We start from the raw sequence: 20,983 nt of genomic DNA, 5'->3' as shown, positions 1-20,983 counted from the left end.
GCACTCCCCTCCATGTGAAGGCAAACTGAGGCCTGCATTCTGCTGCCAGAGGAATGGAGAAAAATGCATTGGCTATGTCTATAGTGGCGTACCACCTTGCTGCCTTGGACTCAAGCTCGTACTGGAGCTCTAATATGTCTGGCACGGCAGCACTCAGTGGTGGAGTCACTTCATTCAATGCACGATAGTCCACAGTCAATCTCCATTCTCCTTCAGATTTTCACACAGGCCAAATGGGGCTGTTGAAGGGTGAGTGGGTCTTGCTGACCACCCCTTGGCTCTCCAGCTCTCGGATCATCTTATGGATGGGGATCACAGCATCTCGAGTGGTTCTATACTGCCGTTGATGCACTATGGAAGTGGCAATTGGCACTCGTTGCTCTTCTCCCGTCAGGCATCCTACTGCAGATGGATTCTCAGACAACCCAGGCAAGGTGTTCAATTGCTGGATGCCATCTGTCTCTACAGCAGCTATTCCAAATGCCCATCTGAGTCCTTTTGGGTCTTTGAAGTACCCACTTCGAAGGTAGTCTATGCCCAAAATACATGGGGCCTCTGGGCCAGTCACAATAGGATGCTTCTCCCACTCATTTCCCGTTAGGCTCACATCAGCTTCCACCAAAGTGAAATCCTGGGATCCCCCTGTCACACCAGCAATAGAAACAGACTCTGTCCCCACATGTCTTGATGGGATTAACGTGCACTGCGCACCAGTGTCGACCAAACCTTTATACTCTTGTGGTTCCGATGTGCCAGGCCAACGAATCCACACAGACCAGAAGACACGATTTTCCCTGGCCTCTACCTGGCTAGAGGCAGGGCCCCTCTAAGCCTGGTCATCATTCTTTCCCTGGGTGTATGTTTTGGATGTTCCTTCGAGGGGATCAGACATGTCATCATCATCATACCTGGCCGTTTGGCTACGGGCAACTGGAGCTGCTTTCCTCCTGGTGGCTTCCTTCAGTTCACGCACCCGTCGTGCCAGAACAGCGGTAGGTTTCCTATCCCACCTTCTCATGTTTTCCCCACAATCACGCAGGTAAAACTACAGCTCAGCTCGTGGGGTGTATCTTCTCTCACCATCTGGGAAACGTCTGCCTTGGATACCAGAACCTCGGATCTATACTGCTGAAGTTTGGAGAAGGTCTTCTTTAATCTCCTCTCTAAGCTTCTTATGGTTCTCCTCTATCTTATCCTCTAAGTACTGCAGACGTGTTTCTACCGCTGCGATTCTGGCATGTGTTGGGCCTTGTACAGCATCTGCATATGCTCGGAGCTTCCTTGCCATGTCAAGCACAGTCTCACCCCTCTCATCCCTCTTCATGATGGCTAGGGCAGAGGCATATTCTTGTGGCCCGAGTCGTACGAGTTTTCGCCACATCACAGACGTGCATGGTACTAAGTCTGGGTTCCTAGTTGTTACATCATCTGAGAAGATAATCTCAGGAACGGCCATTTCTCTCAGGCGTTGGATCCCTTGCTCTATTGTCTTTCACTGAGTCTGCTGCATATAGAGATCGTCTGCACACAGGTATCTTTCTGCTACACTTCTTAGGACCCATTCCCAGAGGCTGTGAGAGTTAGCCCCCCTCATCATTCCTTGGTCTATGACAGAATCCTGTGACAGGGATCCCAAATGCCTGGCTTCAGTGCCATCCAAAACGGTAGCCTCGCCTGCAGCATCCCAGAGACGGACCAGCCAACTAATTATGGATTCATCAGACCTTCGAGTGTAATCCTTCCGTAGGCCACGAAGGTCCTTCAGGGAGAAGGACTCAGTATTGGCATCTGATCTTGCACCTGCTGCTTTGACTCCTGACTTTACGTCAGGAGGCACTGAGGTTCCTTCTCCTGCATCATCATCATCATCATCATCATCCACTGGTCGATTGGTCTTGGCTGTGCATTTCCCACTTCTAGTGCTGGTAGCAACAGCCATGGGTTTAGATGCTGGCTTCAAGCCTGGAGTGTTAGCTGCAGCCTGAGTCACCGGGACAGTTGCTGATTTATCTCCCTGCCCCCCTGCCTCTGTCTGCTGCCCTAGAGTATCTAGCAGTGTGCGATAAGCATATGCCAGGGCCCAGCTCACTGCAATGACCTTCCTCTCCTTAGGCTCATCCTGGTACTTCTCTTTCAGATATTTCCCCACCTCAGCTGGGTTCTGAATTTGTTCATGGGGAAAATCCCACACTACAGGGTCAGAGAATTCCTTCAGGATTTGGCCCATATCCTCCCATTTCCCACACCACTGAGGATTTTCCACACCAGGGTTTACTCCTGAGTCAGGGGTCTCATCAGCCCGTCTAGAAATCTCAGCCCTCATTCTAGAGAAGCAGCAGGCTGTATAGAGGAAGGTTACCAGACTGAATACCAGGAAGATGGTTTCTTTAACATTGAGGGGAAACTGAACATCCTTCACTAGTGATGCAACTGATTCATAGGAGAAGGAGGAAAGCAGAGGCTGAAAAACCTCATTCCCTCCTGCTCCTCCTGCAACAAACTGGATGCATAACCATAGCCATGAACCATTCATACCTGGAGCAGACCCCAGCATGTTTATAAACTTCTTGCACATTATTGCCACCAAACCCAGCAGGATAGCTATTCTGGTCACAGCCCCTCTGATGTAAAAACTACGTATTAGGGGCAATACTAAAGCTATTTCTGGATACGAAAATAAGCCTAGGGACCAGAGAGGTATTAAAATCTCAAAAAACCCTAGGGACCAGAAATGCATGCAAACCTTCACCCCAACAGACATTATGAATCCAAAAAGCATGGCTATTAGCTGATTTAAACGAACACAGAGTAATAGCAGCCAAAATGCAGTCAAAACAGGGTTTTTCCACTCTCTCTCTTGAGCCTCACATTTGGGCGCCAAAAAATTTGTTCTGGTTTAGGGCAAATTTGTTAAAGAATCTGCAAAGGAGGGCCCCTCCAGAAAGCGAAACCCACACGGCCCCTTCCCCCAACCGGTTCGGGAAAAAATTCCTCGGAGAGAGGTGGAAAGAACCTGTTTATTTGACTGGCCCCGCACCCCCCAGCACACAAAATGAACAATACCCAATGACACCGCTTTGAGAAAGATGGCAAAATCAGAAAGTCTCTTTCGGGGGGGGTGGTTGCTCTGTTCTCAGTCCCTCCGGCGCTGGGCCAGCCACTGCAGCCGAACCTTCGGTGTTCCCGGGTCCCAGTCTGGAGCAGGTTCGAGATGGTCACAGGAACAGGAGAGGAGAAACAGTCCAGGAAGCAATGTGGACTGTTTAGCTAGAACTAGCTAATAAGCAGAGGCAGAAAGCAGAGCAGAAGCAAGAGCAGAAAAAGAAAGCAAGCAAAAGCAGCAAGCTGAAGCTGGAAGTGAAAAAACAGCCCTGTGTACCGCTTGTCTCTGTGTCCTGATAAGAGAAACCCAAACAAAACTTCCACTCTTCAGAGCCGGTCTTAAAGGCACAGAACAGATGAATGGGGATATACAAGCATCATAACGTCACCCCAGGACAGGGAGAAGAAAATGTGTCCTGATGGAGAAGAAGCTGAACATGAGCCGGCAATGCACCCTAATGACAAAAGAGGCCAAGAGTATCCCTGACTGCATTAGGAAGAGCATTGCTAGTATTTGAGGTAGATCCTTCCTCTCTACTCAGTCCTAGTGAGGCCACATGTTCAGTTCTGGGCTCCTCTGTACAAGAAAGGGCAATGGCAGGAAAGGACTACAATGATGATTAAGGTACTGGAGCATTACCCATATGAGGAGAGGCTGAGAGATCTGAGACTATTCAGCTTGGAAAGAGAAGGCTCAGGGAGGACCTTATCACTGTGCATAAATATCTAATGGGTGGGAGCGAAGATGCGGGAGCAAGACTCTTCTCAGTGGTGCTCATTGGCAGGACAGGAGGCAATGGGCACAAATGGAAAAAACGTGGAAATTCCATCTGAACACTCAAATACACTTTTTTACTGTGAAGTTAGTCAAGAACTATAGTAGGTTTTACAAAGATGTTGTGAAGTGTCTGTCCTGGAAGGTATTAAGAACCCAACTGGACATGGCAACTTGTTCTAGGTGACTCTGTTTTCAGCAGGAGGGTTGGACTAGATGATCTCAAAAGGTTCCTTCCAACCTAAACAATTCTGTAATTCTGTGCAAAACTGAAGATTACTCTAATTCCTGTTATGTATAAGTGTGGTCATTTGACCCTGGCTGGATGCCAAGTACCCACCAAAGCTGCTCTATTGCTCCCTTCTTCAACTAGACAGGGGAGAGAAAATATAATGAAAGGCTCATGAGTTAAGGACCAGGAGAGATCACTTGTTGATTACTATCACAGGCAAAACAGACTTGACTTGGGAAAATTAATTGAATTTATTACCAATCGATATCAGAGCAGGTCAATGGGAAGCAAAACAAATCCTAAAAACACCTCCTCCCCACCTCTCCCTCCTTCCTGGGCTCTACCTTCTCCCTCCCCAGCAGCTCAGGGAGACAGAGAATGGGGATTACAGTCAGTTCATCGCGCGTTGTTCCTGCTGCTGCTCAGGGAAAGGAGTCAGAGTCCTTCCCCTGCTCCAGCATGGGGTCCTTCCCATGGGAGACAGTCCTCCACAAACATCTCCAACATGAGTCCTTCTCACAGGTTACAGTCCTTCAGGTACTGCTCCAGTATGGATCCCTTTCCATGGGGTGCAGTTCTTCAGGCACAGCCTGCTCCACTGTGGGTCCCCCACAGGGTCACAAGTACTACAGGCAAACCCAGTCCAGTGTGGGCTCCTCTCCATGGGTCTGCAGGTCCCTGCCAGGACCCTGCTCCAGCACGGGCCTCCCACAGGGTAACAGCCTCCTCTCAGGAATCCACCTGCTCCAATGTGGGGCTCTTTCATGGGTTGCAGGGGCACAGCCGTTTCACCATGGTCTTCACCACAGGCTGCAGAGGAATCTCAGCTCTGGCACCTGGAGCATCTCCCCCTCCTTCATCCCTGTCCTTTGTGCCTGCAGAGTTTCTTCTCTCACTTGTTCTCACTCCACTCTTTTCTGAACTGCAATTATTTTTATGCAATACCTTTTTTTTTCCCTTCTTGAACATATTATAACAAATGTGTTATTACCATCACTGATTGTCTCAGCCTTGGCCAGTGGTGGGTCCGTCTTGGAGCTGTCTGGCTTTGGCTCTGTCAGACATGGAGGAAGCTTCTAGCAGCTTCCCTCAGAAGCTACCCCTGTAGCCCCCCCCCCCCCCCAACTCGCCAAACCTGGCCACACAAACCCAACAGAGTAAGTAATCTTCAGTCTTCTTTATGATAATCTGAATAGGTTTTCTTTGTAAGGTGAAATAAACACGGGCAGGAGGCTTTTCTCCTTTTTAATGCCTTTATTAAAAGTGATCATCTCTGGGGGGAAGAACCGATGAGTCTGTGCTCACGCCGCTGCTGCTCCCAGTAGTGACTCGGTGGAGGAGGAAGTGTGCAGCTTTGTTCGCTGGTCTGTGGGCAGAGCTGGGGATTCCATCCTCACGAGAGCATCGGGAAAATCCCTTGCTCTTTCCCATTGACCTCCAGGGTCCTGGCTCTGGCCGAGGTCCTCCTTGGCTAGGGCGAGGGGCAAAAAAGGGTCTCAGCGTCTCTGCAGGCTCTGGACTTTGTTCCTCACGTCTAGTCATCACTTTGATTCGTCAATTTTGTGTTGGCTCGTTGTTTTCGGGGTTTTTGGCTAGGTTTGGTGAGGGGTCTCTCCCGCTGCATGCTGGATCCGATGTCATTTGCATGTTGACTTGATGTCCCTTCCCCTCCACCATCTGGGTGTCATCTTCTAGGCAGCAGCAGGGTGTCACTCGACAAAAGGTGGAATTCTTAACCATGAAGGACAGGTAGTTAACGAAAACGACTGGTGATTAGAATACCAAACAGTTAGAACTCCACACTGGCAGCAATTGGTCCAACCTGTTCACTCTACAACCTTTTAAAAAAAATTGGCAGCTTTTTCTACTTATAACATAAGGCATTTTCCTTAACTGTTGGAACATTTCTGTGCTGTATCCAAATTTTGAATAGTCCTCTTAAAAATGTCAGTGCCCCAACCTCATGTGGGGGTAAAATACCTGTTTATAATCCTAGTGATTATATTGACACTATCTGCTAAAAAAAGCTTACTTGAGTCACTTTTTCACCTTTAAAATGCTTTCCAGGTTCTTTTCAGGTTGAAGCCCCTCATTCTATCACCTACCAGAGCTTTAACTCAGCATTAGAATATGAAAAATTTATAGTGCAACTCAGTAAACCAGAGGAAGGACAGCTTTGAAGAATGTGTAGTCATTTACAAGCTGATGGCAGGACTTTGACTTATTTCTGATTTTAATGAGTTGTTCCTGAAGTCACATAAATAAGTGAGAAAAGTTTCTATTGATTTGCATTATTAAATAAGATATTTTGAGGGCAAGCAAGGTAAGAGAAAACTTTTAATATTTTAGTACATAAGAATTTGAACTGTTTCAGGGAAGAAAATGAAAAGAGATTTTTTTTTCTGGTGTTGCATATTTTACCCATTGTGTTCTTGCACTATACTTTATTCAGTGTATGTTCGTTCTTTCTGAAAGCTGATGATATTGAAGGTACTAAAATGTACTTGTACTGTGATTACTACATAAATTACTATTTTTGTTTTTAAGAATTGTGATGACTTAGTTTGAAATATTTCCATAATTCATTTTTTTTGCGTTGATGATTGCAAGTCTTTTTGTGAAGGCATGCTTAATTAAGAAGTAAACATTTATATGTGCAGCTTTTAGAATTAATTATTTTTGTACATATAGGTAGCTTAAAGCGTGTTGTCTTAATATGGTAAAAGGTTTTGAGTCTCCTCTCAAAATTTAATAATAGTTGCAGATTATGTATACAAGTGTAGTTAGAGAAGAATCAGGGCTGTGAACAGATGTTTTTCTAAAAGTTCTTTAAAGCAGTAAATAGGTTTGTGTGCACCTTGCTTCTGACTTGATAAATCTATTTGCTATTACAAAGCAGACTGTAAACTGTTAGAAAAAAATAATGAAGTCCAAAGCTTATTCTCTTCTTGATGTGCTGCAAGCTCTAAGCAGACCTTAGATTAGACAAAGTAATAATATAGCACATAGAATATAGAATATAGAATATAAAATATAGAATATGAATTTTCTAATATTTTAGGCCAAAGCAGCATTTTAAAAAATGAAAAATAATATGTCTGTGTACTTCTGTAATAGTACGTGACACAATCTTTAGCTAATCCCCTGATTTGATTTTGAGTGAATATACTTCTTTTAAGATCTGAATAAATGACAAAAAGCAAAGAAGTTTGCGCTGAACTTTTAATTTTACATTTTAATTTTATTCAGAGACCACGATGCAGACATCAGAGTCTGGATCAGACACAGGTTCGACTGTGACTTTACAAGCATCTGTGGCTGGCCAGGCAGCAGTGCCCACACAGGTTGTACAGCAGGTACCGGTTCAGCAACAGGTAGGTGTCTGTTAATTCTGGGAAAACAAAAAAGCCTGGCAAGACAGAATGATGCATTTCAACACGTGTAGTAAATAACTGATTTTGTACAAGGCTGCAAAACCAATTCCTTTTCACTGTTTTATTCAATTTTATTTTGATGGAACTAAAATATCTACATAAGCAGACATGCAGTTTTCAGAGTTTATTTCTTGAACTAGAATATTTGTCAAACACCAGAAATATATATGCATGATTCTATAAGTAGATTACTATGAAATATGTGCAATATCTCATAAAAATTACATTCATTTGAGTTACTGAATATTCACATTTATTCCTTTGAAAGGAATATGGATTTTTAAAATAAATTCAATATAGATATAAAATTCAAAAGCAATGTAATTTTGTACTTCTAAGCTGATCTCCCTGCAGGTTCTTGAGCAAATGCAGAAAGACATGTGAAGTAAAACTGTAAGTGTTATAAATTATCAAATCGAGAGCCAAACTTATAAGAAAATTTAGCAAAGATTTATTAATTTGTCTGCAAGACCGAATTTCCGTCGTCAAAAACCACCACAGCCAAAGAGTCAGCGTCGAGCCCGGGATCGATGCTGGGTGAACCTGGATCTGACCTCCAAAATGTCAGTCTTCCCCTCAGTTCACGAATGCTGCTTTGTGCAGCGAGTTCTTATACAGTTTATTCCGCCCGAGGCAGAGATGACCGAATGTTCTTTGTGTCTCTTCACATTCAGAACCGAGGCTTTACATGCTGCAGAGTTGGACAAAGATCCAGTCCAGTTGTCTAGATGATGTCAGAAAACTTTGGGGAAGGTAGCATTCACATGTATCAGGGTGGCGCCATGGTAGATGTAATCTTCGAGGCGATAATCACTCTTGAGTGGTCCTGTTGACCCAGGGAAGCCGGTGATTATCACCCTGGAAGCTTCTATTCTTACGTTAAAGAACCCGATGTTATCTTAAGTAGTCCAGGAACTAGATGTATTATGAATAAGACACTACTCCTGACCAGGGTGGTCAAAAGACATAGTTTGGATCTTACAATATTTTATACATTAATAGCATGAATTATCTCTACCATATACTACAGTAAGTAATGCATAATTTGGATTTGTCAGGGAATTAAAGGGGCTTCTGAAGCAGCCAGCTCAGCACTCACTTCTGTCACATGATTAATTACCTATGCAGCCCCACCAACATTGGAGGGTGTGCTGCATGGGGAGATCGAGGAGGGAAACAGGAGTTGGAAAACAGGAACTGAATGTGAAAAGCCATGACTTTTGTTCAAGACTCCTTTAGTATGTGTAATTTAGCTTTTTCCTTTTTTAAAAAAAATTCTTTGTTCCAGTTAGAAGGGATCTACAATGACTGTCTACTTCAACTACCTGACCACTTCAGGGCTGACCAAAAGCATAATATTAAGGGCATTGTCCAAATACCTCTCAAACACTGACAGGCTTGGGGCATCAACCACATTTCTAGGAAACCTGTTCCAGTGTTTGACCACCCACTCAGTAAAGAAATGTTTTCTAATATCTAGTCTGAACCTTTTCTCATGCAGCTTTAAACTATTCCTACTCATCCTGTCACAGGATACCAAGGAGAAGAGATCATCATCTCCCTCTCCACTTTCCCTCCATTCAGCTGTCACTGTTGCAGGTTATTTGGGTGAAATCTGATGTTCTTTTTTCATATAACTTGGCTTTACAGTTTCAAAATCAACAATATTAAAACTGAGAATATCTTGTTAAATTATCTAAGTCTGTTTCTGTACTAGTGAATCACTGTTGTCGAAACAAATTTCTAGCATTGTGTTAGGTTTAGTCTTAAAATTTAAGGTGATTTTTGTTTTAAATTATCAAATCAGTAGCAAAAATTATGAAAAATTCAACAAATATTTATTAGATCAATAACAAAAATACAGATTTCAAAAAAAAAGAAAAACCACCACAACCAAGACAGCGTCAGACCCGGGTACAAACGCTGGGTGACCTAGGGTTCCGGCTGACAGAGAGACAGCGTTTCCCCTGAGGTACACCCTGAGTGCTTCCAGTGGCCAGCTTATATACAGTTTATTCTGCCTGGGGCAGGGATGACCACATATTTCTTTGTGTGTCTTCACATGTAGAGTTGAATCCATACAGGTGTAGGAACGGACAAAGACAAATCCGGAGATGCAGACGAATGTCTGAGTGTCCAGGCAGAAGCTGCATTCGCATGTAATGGAATGATACCAGTTCTTGAGTACCTCGATGAAATCATGCCCAGGTGCAGGTGCAGGTCATGTGAGCTCCTGGAGACATTCCATTCCAGGAAAGTCCAGATGCTATCTCCCAGGTGTAGGAGCCAGAGGAAATCCTCTTTAATAGCCCGGGGGGATCGTCCCATTCATATGGTAACAGACCTGATGTTATCTTAACGCTGTCCAGGAACTGGTTACAATAAGAATAGAACTCTGTTCCCAGCCAGAGTGGTCAGAAACATAACTTTGGATCTTTACAATATTTTATACACATATATATCTACTTCTAGAGCATGAATTATCTCTACCATATACTACAATTTTTTTTCTGCATGTGTTGTGGGTTAATGCTGGCAGAATGCCAGGCACCCACAAAAGCCGCTCACTCACTCCTATCTGCAGCTGGACAGAGGAGATAAAATTTAGCAAAGGGTTCATGTGCTGAGATAAGGACTGGGAGAGATCACTCATCAAATACCATCATGGTCAAAACAGGCTCACCTTAGAGATACAAAGTGAATTTATTGCTAACAAAATCAGGGCGGGATAATGAGAAGTAAAATTAACCTTTAAAAACACATTCTCCCCACCCCTCTCGCCTTCCCAGCTCTACTGCCTACCCCAGCAGCATAAGGAGACAGGGAATGGTGGTTATGGTCAGTTCATCACCCGAGGCTTCTGCTGCTCAGGGAGAGGAGTCATTCCCCTGCTGCATTGTGGGGTCCCTCCCATGGGAGACAGTTCTCTGTGAACTTCTCTGACGTGAGTTCATCTCACAAGCAACAGCTCTCTGCGAACTGCTGCAGTGAGTCCAACCCACAGGCAACAGTACCCCTCAAACTGCTGCAGTGCGGGTCACTCTTCCATGGAGTGCAGTCCATCAAGGACAGACAGGTCCATCCTGGGAGCAGGGCTCCTCCCTCGACAGGTCTCCCATAGGATCACAGTTTCCTCCCAGGTGGCATGGGGCTCTTCTATGGGTTGCAGGTGGATCTTTGCCTCACCGTGGTGTTACAGGGCTTGCAAGGGTTTTTCAGGGTGAAGAGGAGACGAGAATCTTGACTCCATGTTCAGAAGGCTGGATTTATTATTTTACGATATATATTACATAAAGACTATACTAAAAGGAATAGAGAGAAAAGTCTCAGAAGCTGCTAAGCTAAGAATAGAAAAAGAATGAATAAACAAAGGAGCTCTCTCTCATTCTGTCCCCCAGAGAGCTCGGTCTTTGATTGGCCCTTAATTGTAAACATGCAACATGGGCCAATCACAGGTGCACCTGTTGCATTCCACAGCAGCAGATAACCATTGTTTACATTCTTTTTCTGGGGCCTCAGCTTCCCAGAAGGAAAAATCCTAAAGAAAGGATTTTTCACAAAAGATGTCTGTGACACCGTGGTCTTCCATGGGCTGCAGGGGGACAGCCTGCTTCACCATGCTCTTCACTATAGGGTGCAGAGGAATCTTGGCTCTGGTGCCTGGACCACCTCCTCCCCATCCTTCTTCACTGACCTTGGTGTCTGCATAATTGCTCTTCTCACATGTTGTCATTCCACTCTTCTCTGGATGAAAATTACAACTGCGCCACAAGCTTTGTTGCTTTCTTCTTAAATATGTTATCACAGAGGTGTTACTACGATTTCTAATTAGCCCAGCCTTGACCAGTGGCATGTCCATCTTTGGAGCCCCAAGGGATTGGCTCTGCCAGACATTGTGGAAGCTTCTGGCAGCTTCTCACAGAAACCACCTCTGTGCCCCCCCCAACCAAAAAACAGTCCATGCAAACCCAATACAGCATGTTCTTTGCAATACTGGTTAACTGTCTCATACATTTAACTAATAATATTTCCTGGTATACAGACTCAACTCATAATGCATAATAATTGCATTAATATCACTTCTACTTATAATGTACCTTGGAATACATTTGCTTTTTTTTTCAGACATGCCGCCTTCCCCCAAACCCCCAAAATGCAGTGTTTCAACAAAACATTCAAATATTGGGCACTTAACATGAATTTTAAAGCTTATCTTTGTGTACTTTCTCCTCTTTTAGTTTAAAATTATTCCCTCTTGTCCTGTTACTATCTGCCTGTGGGAAAACTATAAGGTTTTTCTATTATTGTGCTAACTTTTTAAATTAAGCTACTATGGTGCTTTGGCTTAGTAAAGATTTCTATGAAGCTTACTGTGGGTTAACTCTTTAAGCTTTGCTTCAAACTTTTGAAAACTAGATATAGTTTATATCAGAATACATTTTCAATAAGGTATTACTTATGTTCTAGTGTTATTATTTCAAATATTTCTGTTTCACTATTTCAACTGTACTTAGGAGCATTTTCTGATTCTAGTGGACTGTATTTTTCAGTTAAGTCTTATTTTGAAAGTATAAGTTATGTAAGGTTTCAGAAAGGAATGTTGGGGGATCAGCCTAGCCAAGGAAGAGGAATTTGCTGCAATAATTTGTATAGACTGAAAAGGTGATGCATATGTAGTGAAAGCCAATCCAGATGATTCTGCAGTGATTAGGACGGAATATGATAGAGATACTAGTTTAGAGAGAAAAGGATAGATTATAGGTGTTGAGAAAAAGTCAGGAATTCTAAAGAAACTGAAGGTGTCAGGCAGCAACTAGCAGAACAAGACGACAGTCTTAAGCTGAACCAAGGGAAATTTAGGTTGGATGTTAGGGAAAAGTTTTTTACGGAAAGAGTGATAAAGTACTGTAATCATCTGCCCGGGGAGGTGGTGGAGTCACCATTCCTGGATGTGTTTAAAAAAAGATTGGATGTGGCACTCAGTGCCATGGTTTAGTTGAGGTGTTAGGGCATGGGTTGGTGACGAAAGTGAAGGGAGACGAGCACACATCCGATTGATGAGCATCGATCTCAGATTTATTGATCCAGCTTACACACTTTTATAGTAGTTTTAATTAAGCTCATACATATTGCAAAAAAAAAGCTCATCATTGGTTATAGATTACATGCCAACCCCTCCTTTGCTGCTAATACCTGTGGTTTCTTGTTGAGGCTAATACTTGTTTTCCTCATCCTGCTATTGACTTGTTATTGAGCACTCTCAAGGACTCCATGTTTTCCACCATGTTTTTCTCATCACTTAGCCAAGGACACAGTGTTTATTGTTTTTAAGGAAAAAGCCTGAGAACTTGCTGCTTACAGCTGCCTTTTACTTCTTAACCAGCTGTATATGATCATGGCCTTTTTCTATAAGCCATGTCTGAACAAAACTCTCCAACAGGTTGGACTTGATGATCTTTAAGGTCTCTTCCAACCTAGTGGTTCTGTGATTCTGTAGGGTAAGGAAAAGGAAGAATCAGCAGTTCAGCCTGATCAGCATCCCAGAGCCATGTCAGAGCTTGGAAGCTCTTGTGAGCCAATCAGACAAGGAGTGGTTATAGCCAGGAGCACTGTGGGAGATTTAAACAACTCCAGAAAGCATGAGCAACCCAGAAAGTGTCGAACAGGGCGAGCAAACAGGATGTGGCGCGTCAGAAGGATGTGACACTGCAGTTCACGTGGGCAGGGCATATGGGGAGGGTGGTGCAATCTGAAAGTAGGTCCACAGCTCAGGCAAGTGCTAAGTGCTCTAGCTCCCAACCATAATGGTGGGCACTTGTCTCAGAGCCAAAAACAGTGTGTCTACTGAGATAGCCCCTAAGAAGTCTGATGCTTCCAACCTAGCTGGAACTGGTAAGGAAGATGTCAGTACAGGTGGTAGCTTGCAATGGATGCCCGGATGCTTCTCCTGGAGAAAAGGCTGATACCTGCACAAAGCATGCACAGGTTGATGACCTGTTGTGGTAGGTGGCTGAATTACATGACAGTTAATAGGCTGCACAGTATTAGAGGGGCTGAAATGGAGATAGATAATGTGGCTTTGGAACCATCCACCTACAATGGATACCACTGAGCATGAGGTACCTTGGAACCTGGTGACTCACAGAAGCAGGGTTCCAATTCAACCTCCACCCTCCAACGTCCAGACCAAAAACAGATTTGATGCTTTAAAGGCTTTAGATGTCCATGAGCAAGGCCAACAAGGAGAATCCACACCAGCAGCACACAGCAGTTACCATAAAAAGAAACTTTGAATGCTCATAGTGTGTGACTCTATTAAGGGGCACTGCCAGCCTGATAAACAGTCACGAGAGGTATGTGCCTACCAGGGGGTAGGATCCATGATGTTACTGAGAGGGTACCCCAACTTGTCAAGAGCGTGGACTAGTACCCACGACTACTTTTTCATGTGGGTACAAATGACGCCACAAGCCAAAAAATTGTAGGGATCAAGGAAGACTATAAAGCCCTGGCAAGGCAGGTGAAAAACATCAGTGCCTAAGTCATCTTCTCATCTATCCTACTGGTTAGAGAATTGGGGACAGCCAGAAGCAGACATGTAGTGCACATCAATGTCTGGCATTGTGGCTGGTGCCATCGAGAAGGTTTTGGTTTTTATGACAATGATTGTTGCCTGTTAGGGAGGGATGGGATCCACCTGTCTAAAATGGGCAAGAGAATTTTTGGCAGCAGTCTGGCCAGTTTGGTGAGATGGGCTTTAAACTGAAGGACTCAAGGAATGGGGTCCAAAGTGGCAATGCTCATGCCATTGCTTCCTCACAGGGAGTAGGCCATGCCAACCAGTTCAGCAACAGATGTTCCTGGGCTGCCTCTCAGGATGAAAATCACAGGGCTAACCACATTGAGGGTGTGTACGGCTGTGGTGAATCCTCTTAGACCTACTCTAGGTAACCTGCATGCTTGATTATCTCTCTGAAGTGCCTGTATGCAAACACACTCAGCATGGGGAATAAACAGGAAGAACTGGAAATCTCTGTGTGGTCCCAGGGCCATGATTTCATTGCAATTACTGAGACATGGTGAGATAGCTCACACGACTGCAATGTTGTTATGGATGCCTATGTACCGTTTAGAAAAGACAGGTCAGTGAGGCAAGGTGGTGGAGTTGCTCTTTATGTGAGACAGCAACTGAAATGTATTGATCCAGGGACAGATGTACCCAGTGGCAGATGAATCAGTTGAGAGCTTATGGGTGATAATTAAGGGACAGGCTGATAGGGGTGACACTTGTGGTTGTTTGCTACAGACCACCTGATCAGGAAGTTAACGAGGCTTTCTATGGACAGCTGGAAATAGCCTCATGGTCACAGGCTCCAGTTCTCCTGGGTGTCCTCAACCACCCTGATATTTGTTGGAGAGACAACACAGTTTGGCACACACAGTCCAGGAAGTTCCTGCAGATTATTGATGAAAACTTTTTAAGGCAAGTGGTGGAAGAGCCAATGAGGAGAGATGTATTGCTGGACCTTGTGCTATCAAACCAGGAGGGACTGTTTGAATACATGAAGGCTGGGGGCAGCCTTGGCTGTAGTGACCATGAGGGCAGAACTCAGGATCCTGCATGGAGGAAGCAAAGCAGTAAGCAGGACTAGAACTCTGAACTTCTGGAAAGCTAACTTTGACTTTTTCAAAGATCTACTTAAAAGGTATCCCATGGGTTAGGGCCCTAGAAGAGAAGGGGGTCCAAGAGAGCTGGTCAGTATTCAAGCATCACTTTCATGTAGCTCAAGACCAGTGTATCCCCATGAGTAAGAAATCAAGCAAAGGGGGAAGGAGACCTGCATAGATGAGCAGGAAGCTTCTAGTAAATCTCAAATGGAAGAAAAAAGTTATGGGATGTGGAAAAAGGGACTAGCCACATGGGAAGACTATATGGATATCGTCAGAATATGCAGGGATGTGACGAGGAAGGCCAAGGCCCACTTGGTTCCACAAGAGCAAGTGTATGGTCCTGCACCTGGGGAGGAATAACCCCAAGTACCAGTACCAGTTGGGGGCAGACCTACTGGAGAGCAGCTCTGCAAAGAAGGACCTGGGAGTCTTGGTGGAAGACAAGTTGACTATGAGCTGTCTGTGCCCTTGTGGCTAGGGGGCCCAATGGATCTTGGGATGCATCAGGAAGAGTGTGGCCAGTAGGTCAAGGCAGGTGAAGGCAGGTGATCCTCCCCCTCTACTCGGCCCTAGTGAGGCCATATCTGGAGTATTGTGTTCAGTTCTGGGCTCCTCAGAACAAAAAAGACAAGGAACTACTGGAGACAGTCCAGTGGAGGCCACAAATATGATTAGGGGTCTGGAGCATCTCTCTTATGAGGAGAGGAGACTGTGGGAGCTGGGCTTGGTTAGTCTAGAGAAGACAGGGGATCTTATTAATGCATATAAATGTCTCAAAGGCAGGTGCCAAGAGGATGGTCCCAGACTCTTTTCATTGGTGCCCAGCAACAGAACAAGGAGCAATGGCCACAAACTGAGATACAAGAAGTTCCATCTCAGCATGAGGAAGAACTTCTTTCTATTGAGGGTGGCAGAGCACTGTAATAGCCGCCCAGGGAGGTGATGGAGTCTCCCTATCTGGAGACATTCAAAACCCACCTGGAGGTGTTTGTGTCACCTGCTCTAGGTGACCCTGCCTTGGCAGAGGGATTGGACTGGATAATCTCCAGAGATCCGTTCTAACCATAACTATTCTGTGATTCTGGGAAGAGGATGTGAATCTAGTATAATACTAGGAAATGTGATGAAGAATGTAGGTAAGATAGGTGCTCTTCCACTGTAGAAAAAGAAAAGGCTCTCAGACATTAAAACAAGGTCTTTGATGAAGAAGAGTGGCTTAGACCTGAAAAAAATTAATGCATATATTATATATTTGCTTAAATTTAAAATTTGAATTTATATACACATACTGTAGGAGTGGACTAGGTAAAAATTAAAAATTCAGAAGAAATAATTTATTTTTAAAAATTCTTTCTTTTAGCTATGAGGGGAATAATTTTTCAGCATCTCAATTATTTTCTGCTGAAATACATTTTTTATTTGCACACTGACAATATAACTATGGCTTTCATGAAAGCTTGATATGGTGCTTCAAATGAAGAAAAAAGATACGTCCTTAAGGAAAAACTAAGATTCCCTTCTGAGTGTAGTGGCAGTGGTTTCACAGATGTTTTCAAATGACACAGGAATTGTAATTTTTGGAACCTTGAATTGGTGAAGGGAGAAACCTATATATGTGCAAGTAAAACATAGCAGCAGATAATTATTGTTTACATTTTGTTCCTGAGGCCTCTCAGCTTCTCAGGAGAAAAAATCCTAAGGAAAGGATTTTTCATAAAATGCATCTGTGACAGATTTCCTTGGAGGAAAGTGGAAAAAACCTGTTTATTTAACAGGCAAAGTATTCACCAGCACAAAAAATGAACAATATTAAACAATAAAACCTCTTGCCAATCTGAAGAGATGACAAACTCAGAAAGTCCTTTTCGTGGATTGCAGCTCAGCTCACCCAGTCTGTTATCAGTCCCTCTGGCGCTGGAAATGCCATGGCCCAGGCCTGGCCCAGTGGGCCACAGGTGCGAGCTCCCGGTGCTCTTCTGGGTTTTCAGTCCAGAGCAGGTTTAAACAGTTCCAAGAAAAAGAAAAACCACAGTCCAGGGAACTTGTCTGCCTCAGCTAGCTAAAACCTAACTAAAAGCAAAGGAGAGCTCTTTCCTGCCATCTGTCCATGCTGCAGACAACACAGTCCAGGAGAAGGATGCGGGGGAGCAAGTGCAGTTTCTGATAACAAACTCCGTGCTTCTTCTCTCTCCCCCCTTGGCTCTCAGAACCAGTCGTAAAGGTGCAGAACTTATTATCCAGCATAAACAGAACAGATGATTGGGGATGCAAGCATCATAAAGTCACCCCAGGACATCTGACTAGAAAAGAATGGTGGAAACATCCTATTGTGACTGGCCCAGAGGCCCTGTGCATCCTTGGTTTAGATTACCGAAGGAGAGGGTATTTCAAAGACCCAAAAGGGCATTGTTGGGCTTTTGGGATAGCTGCTGTCGAGACAGAGGGAATTAGACAGCTGAGTACCTTGTCCAGTCTCTCAGAGGACCCTTCTACTATGGCACTCCTACGGGGCAAAGAACAATGAGTTCCAATTACTACCACTACAGTGCACTGTCAACAACACTGCACCAACTGGGACTCCGGGACTCCCATCCACAGATGATTTAAGAAGAGACATGGAGTGATCAGCAAGACTTACCCTTCAATATCCCCATATGGCCAGTGCCTAAGTCCAATGGAGAGTGGAGACTGATAGCGGACTATCATGACCTGAACAAAGTCACACCACCACTGAGTGCTGCCATGCTGGAGCTTCAGTATGAACTGGAGTCCAAGGCAGCAAAGTGGTGCCACCATCAATATTGCTAATGCATTTTTCTCCATTCCTTTATCAGCAGAGTGCAGGCCACAGTTTTCTTTCATCTGGAGGGGTGTCCAGTACACCTGGAGCCAACTGCCCTAGGGGTGGAAATATAGCCCCGCTATTTGCCATGGACTGATCCAGACTACACTGCAAAAGGGTGAGGCTCCAGAACACTTACAGTACATGAAATAAACAGGGCCAGGAGACTTCTTCTCCTTTTTAATGCCTTTATTAAAAGTGATCAGCTCAGGATTGGGCAGCTCGGCAAGGGCTGCAGTCCCCGTCACGTCTCCCAGGGCGACTCAGAGGAGGAGGATATGCGCAGCTCCGTCCACTAGGGGCAGAGCCGGGGGATCCAGTCCGCGTGGGAGCCTCTAGGGCGTGATGTCCCCGTCAGGTGTTGTCCTCTCTGCCTCGGCGGCCGTCTGGTCCCGGCGTTGGGACGACTCTCTGCTCAGGGCAAGAGGGACTCCGCATCTCTGCAGGCTCAGCACTTGGCTCCTCATGTCCAGACATCACTTTAGTCTCTCAACTCTTATTTGGCTCGTTGTTTTTGGGGTTTTCTCGTTGCATTTCGAGTCGTGGTCCCACAAAGCATTCTGGACTTTGGACTCACTTTGCATAACCCCCCCCACCCTCTCAGGTGTCTTCCCTATGCTGTAAGAGAGCACAGCCTCAGGGAAGGGCCATCTACTCCACCCAGCCAGGCCTTTTACTAATACAAAAGGGGAGATAAGCCTCAACGACCCGGTATTACAATAACAAAGCACTAAGAACACTGGCAGAGACAGATCTGGCTGCGTCCCTGTAACTCTTTCTCACAAAAAAAAATATTAACCGAATTTTTGTTCATAACAGTACATCGATGACATCATCCTATAGGGCAACACAGCAGAGGAGGTTTTTGAGAAAGGGGAGAAGATAATCCAAATCCTTCTGAAAGCTGGTTTTGCCATAAAACAATGGGAGCCCAAAATTGGGGAATACCATTCCTAAACCATGACAGTCACACCCTGTTTGCCTACCTTATTTGCCCCACTCCTGGCTGCTTCTTGGGTACGTCTTTTGTACCTATGGGGGTTGGTCACCTTCACTCCTGGCACTGCCCACACTGAGTTAGAGCTGCTGCTTATCTAGCTTTTCACACTTCATGCTCTGGCTGAGGCTGGTGTGCCCTCTGTCTCTCTGAGCTAGGTTCACAATTTTGCTGGTTTTTGGAAAGTTCTCAGCACGATCCTCCACTCCAGAGCATGTCTGCCAGAGCAGTTTACCTCGGAGACATATGATGATGCATCACATGCATGAGAGACAGGGCATGGAGGTCTTGGTCACTTCATCATTCGAGATCTTTTTCTGTTCACTCAGGGAGAGGAGCCTTTTCTCTGCTATCCTGTGGAGTCCCTCCTATGGGCAGTTTTTCCAAAACTGTTGTGGCATGGGTCACTTGTGCACAGGCTGCACTCTTCTAAGGCTAGGCTGCTCTATTTTGTGAGCAAGAGCCCTCTCTCTCTAATCGGGTCTCCCACTAGATTACATCTTTCTCTGGCATCCACCCACTCCAGCGTGACCACTTTTCTCACGGGCTACAAGTGAATGTGTGCATCCCCCATAGACTTCATGCATTACAGGGGGACAGTTTGTTTCACCATAGTCCTCACTACGACTTGCAGAGGAACCTCAGCTCCAACACTTGGAGTACCTCCTCCTACTCTTTCTTTTCCACTGACCTTGGTGCCATCCTGTTGTTTTCTCTAACATGTCCTCACTTCCTCCTCTGACTAGAAGAAAAACTGCTGCTTGTAGGTACCATTGCAAACAAGTTCCACTAATTCAAAGATTCTTTCAGGATCCTGCAGTGCCAAGAAGCTGATTTTATCCAGGTTCTGCATCAGGGAGTTGCCTATCACATTTTCAGTTGGCCACGCAGCCCCACTGCCACCATGTGTGCAGTGGCAGCCGCCACGGCGCTTGCACTATTTAACGCCTCTCTTCATGCAGGGCGCTGGGAAGGAGAAGCCGTCACCATCGCCTCTGCCCTTCTACCTGCAGCGTGGTTGGCTAGGGGCAGCCAGGCAGGCAAAGATTGCCTCAGTCTGCACTGAGATGGCGGAAGCCGCAGCAGCGGCCACAGCACCTCCCCACCCCTGGGGAAAAAAACTGCGTGCGCGCTGTTTTGATTTTCTTCTTAAATATGCCATCACAGAAGCGTTATCAACCTCTCTAATTGGGCAAGCAGTATGTCTGTCTTCAGAGTCATCAGAAATTGGTTCTGTTGGACATGGTGGGAGCTTCTAGCAGCTTCTCACAGAAGCTACTCCTGTGCCCCCCCTCCCCGGCTACAAAAAAAAAAAAAAATCAGGCTATGCCAAATCAACACAGCACTCCATTTAGTGTATTACAGACTTGCAGCACAGTATTGCATTCTGTGTCATTTAGTAATTGCGAGAACAGGGATGTCCCAAAATTAAGAGTATTGTTTAGAAACCATTAGATGATTAGACGCAATGAAGCACTAGTCATTCTTTTTATAAGATAAACTATCCTATATTTCTGGTGTTTTTGTTTGTAGGTACAGCAAGTACAGACTGTGCAACAGGTACAACATGTCTACCCAGCCCAGGTTCAGTATGTGGAGGGAAGTGACACAGTCTACAGAAATGGAACAATGTAAGTTGGCAATTCATCTAAATTAGAATGTTTACTAAAATAATGCACTTTTCATGACATCATATGGGCTGCTATGTATGAATTAGCAAAGAAAAATGTTTGAACAAAAACTTTATTTTTTGTTATATTAGATCATTATTTGAGTGAAAACAAGTAAGATTCATATCACTTGAATTAATCTAAAATGAATTTAGGTAATTGTTACAGTTGGACAGTGTGAAGCTGTATATGCAGCATTTTGTTGTTTGGGGAAAAACTTGAGTTTATGGACAAGTTATGCTGATAGGAAGTATGATCTA

General features: G+C 44.7%; 1 protein-coding gene across 2 annotated transcripts in view; it reads left to right on the top strand.

Moving 5' to 3' along the window:
• The window catches only part of LOC135460374 (transcription factor RFX3-like), a 222,540-nt gene that overhangs the window by 58,079 nt on the left and 143,478 nt on the right, over positions 1 to 20,983 (top strand). For both annotated transcript variants that reach the window (XM_064737169.1, XM_064737170.1), the window contains exons 2-3: positions 7,359 to 7,483; positions 20,587 to 20,684. In XM_064737169.1, coding sequence (XP_064593239.1) covers positions 7,367 to 7,483; positions 20,587 to 20,684 — 215 coding nt within the window. In that variant the 5' untranslated portion in view covers positions 7,359 to 7,366. The remainder of the gene's footprint in view (positions 1 to 7,358; positions 7,484 to 20,586; positions 20,685 to 20,983) is intronic.

The sequence above is a fragment of the Zonotrichia leucophrys genome, unplaced genomic scaffold (assembly GCF_028769735.1).
Source record: "Zonotrichia leucophrys gambelii isolate GWCS_2022_RI unplaced genomic scaffold, RI_Zleu_2.0 Scaffold_35_1530144, whole genome shotgun sequence".
NCBI lineage: Eukaryota > Metazoa > Chordata > Aves > Passeriformes > Passerellidae > Zonotrichia > Zonotrichia leucophrys.
This window is presented reverse-complemented; position numbering and strand designations above follow the sequence as displayed.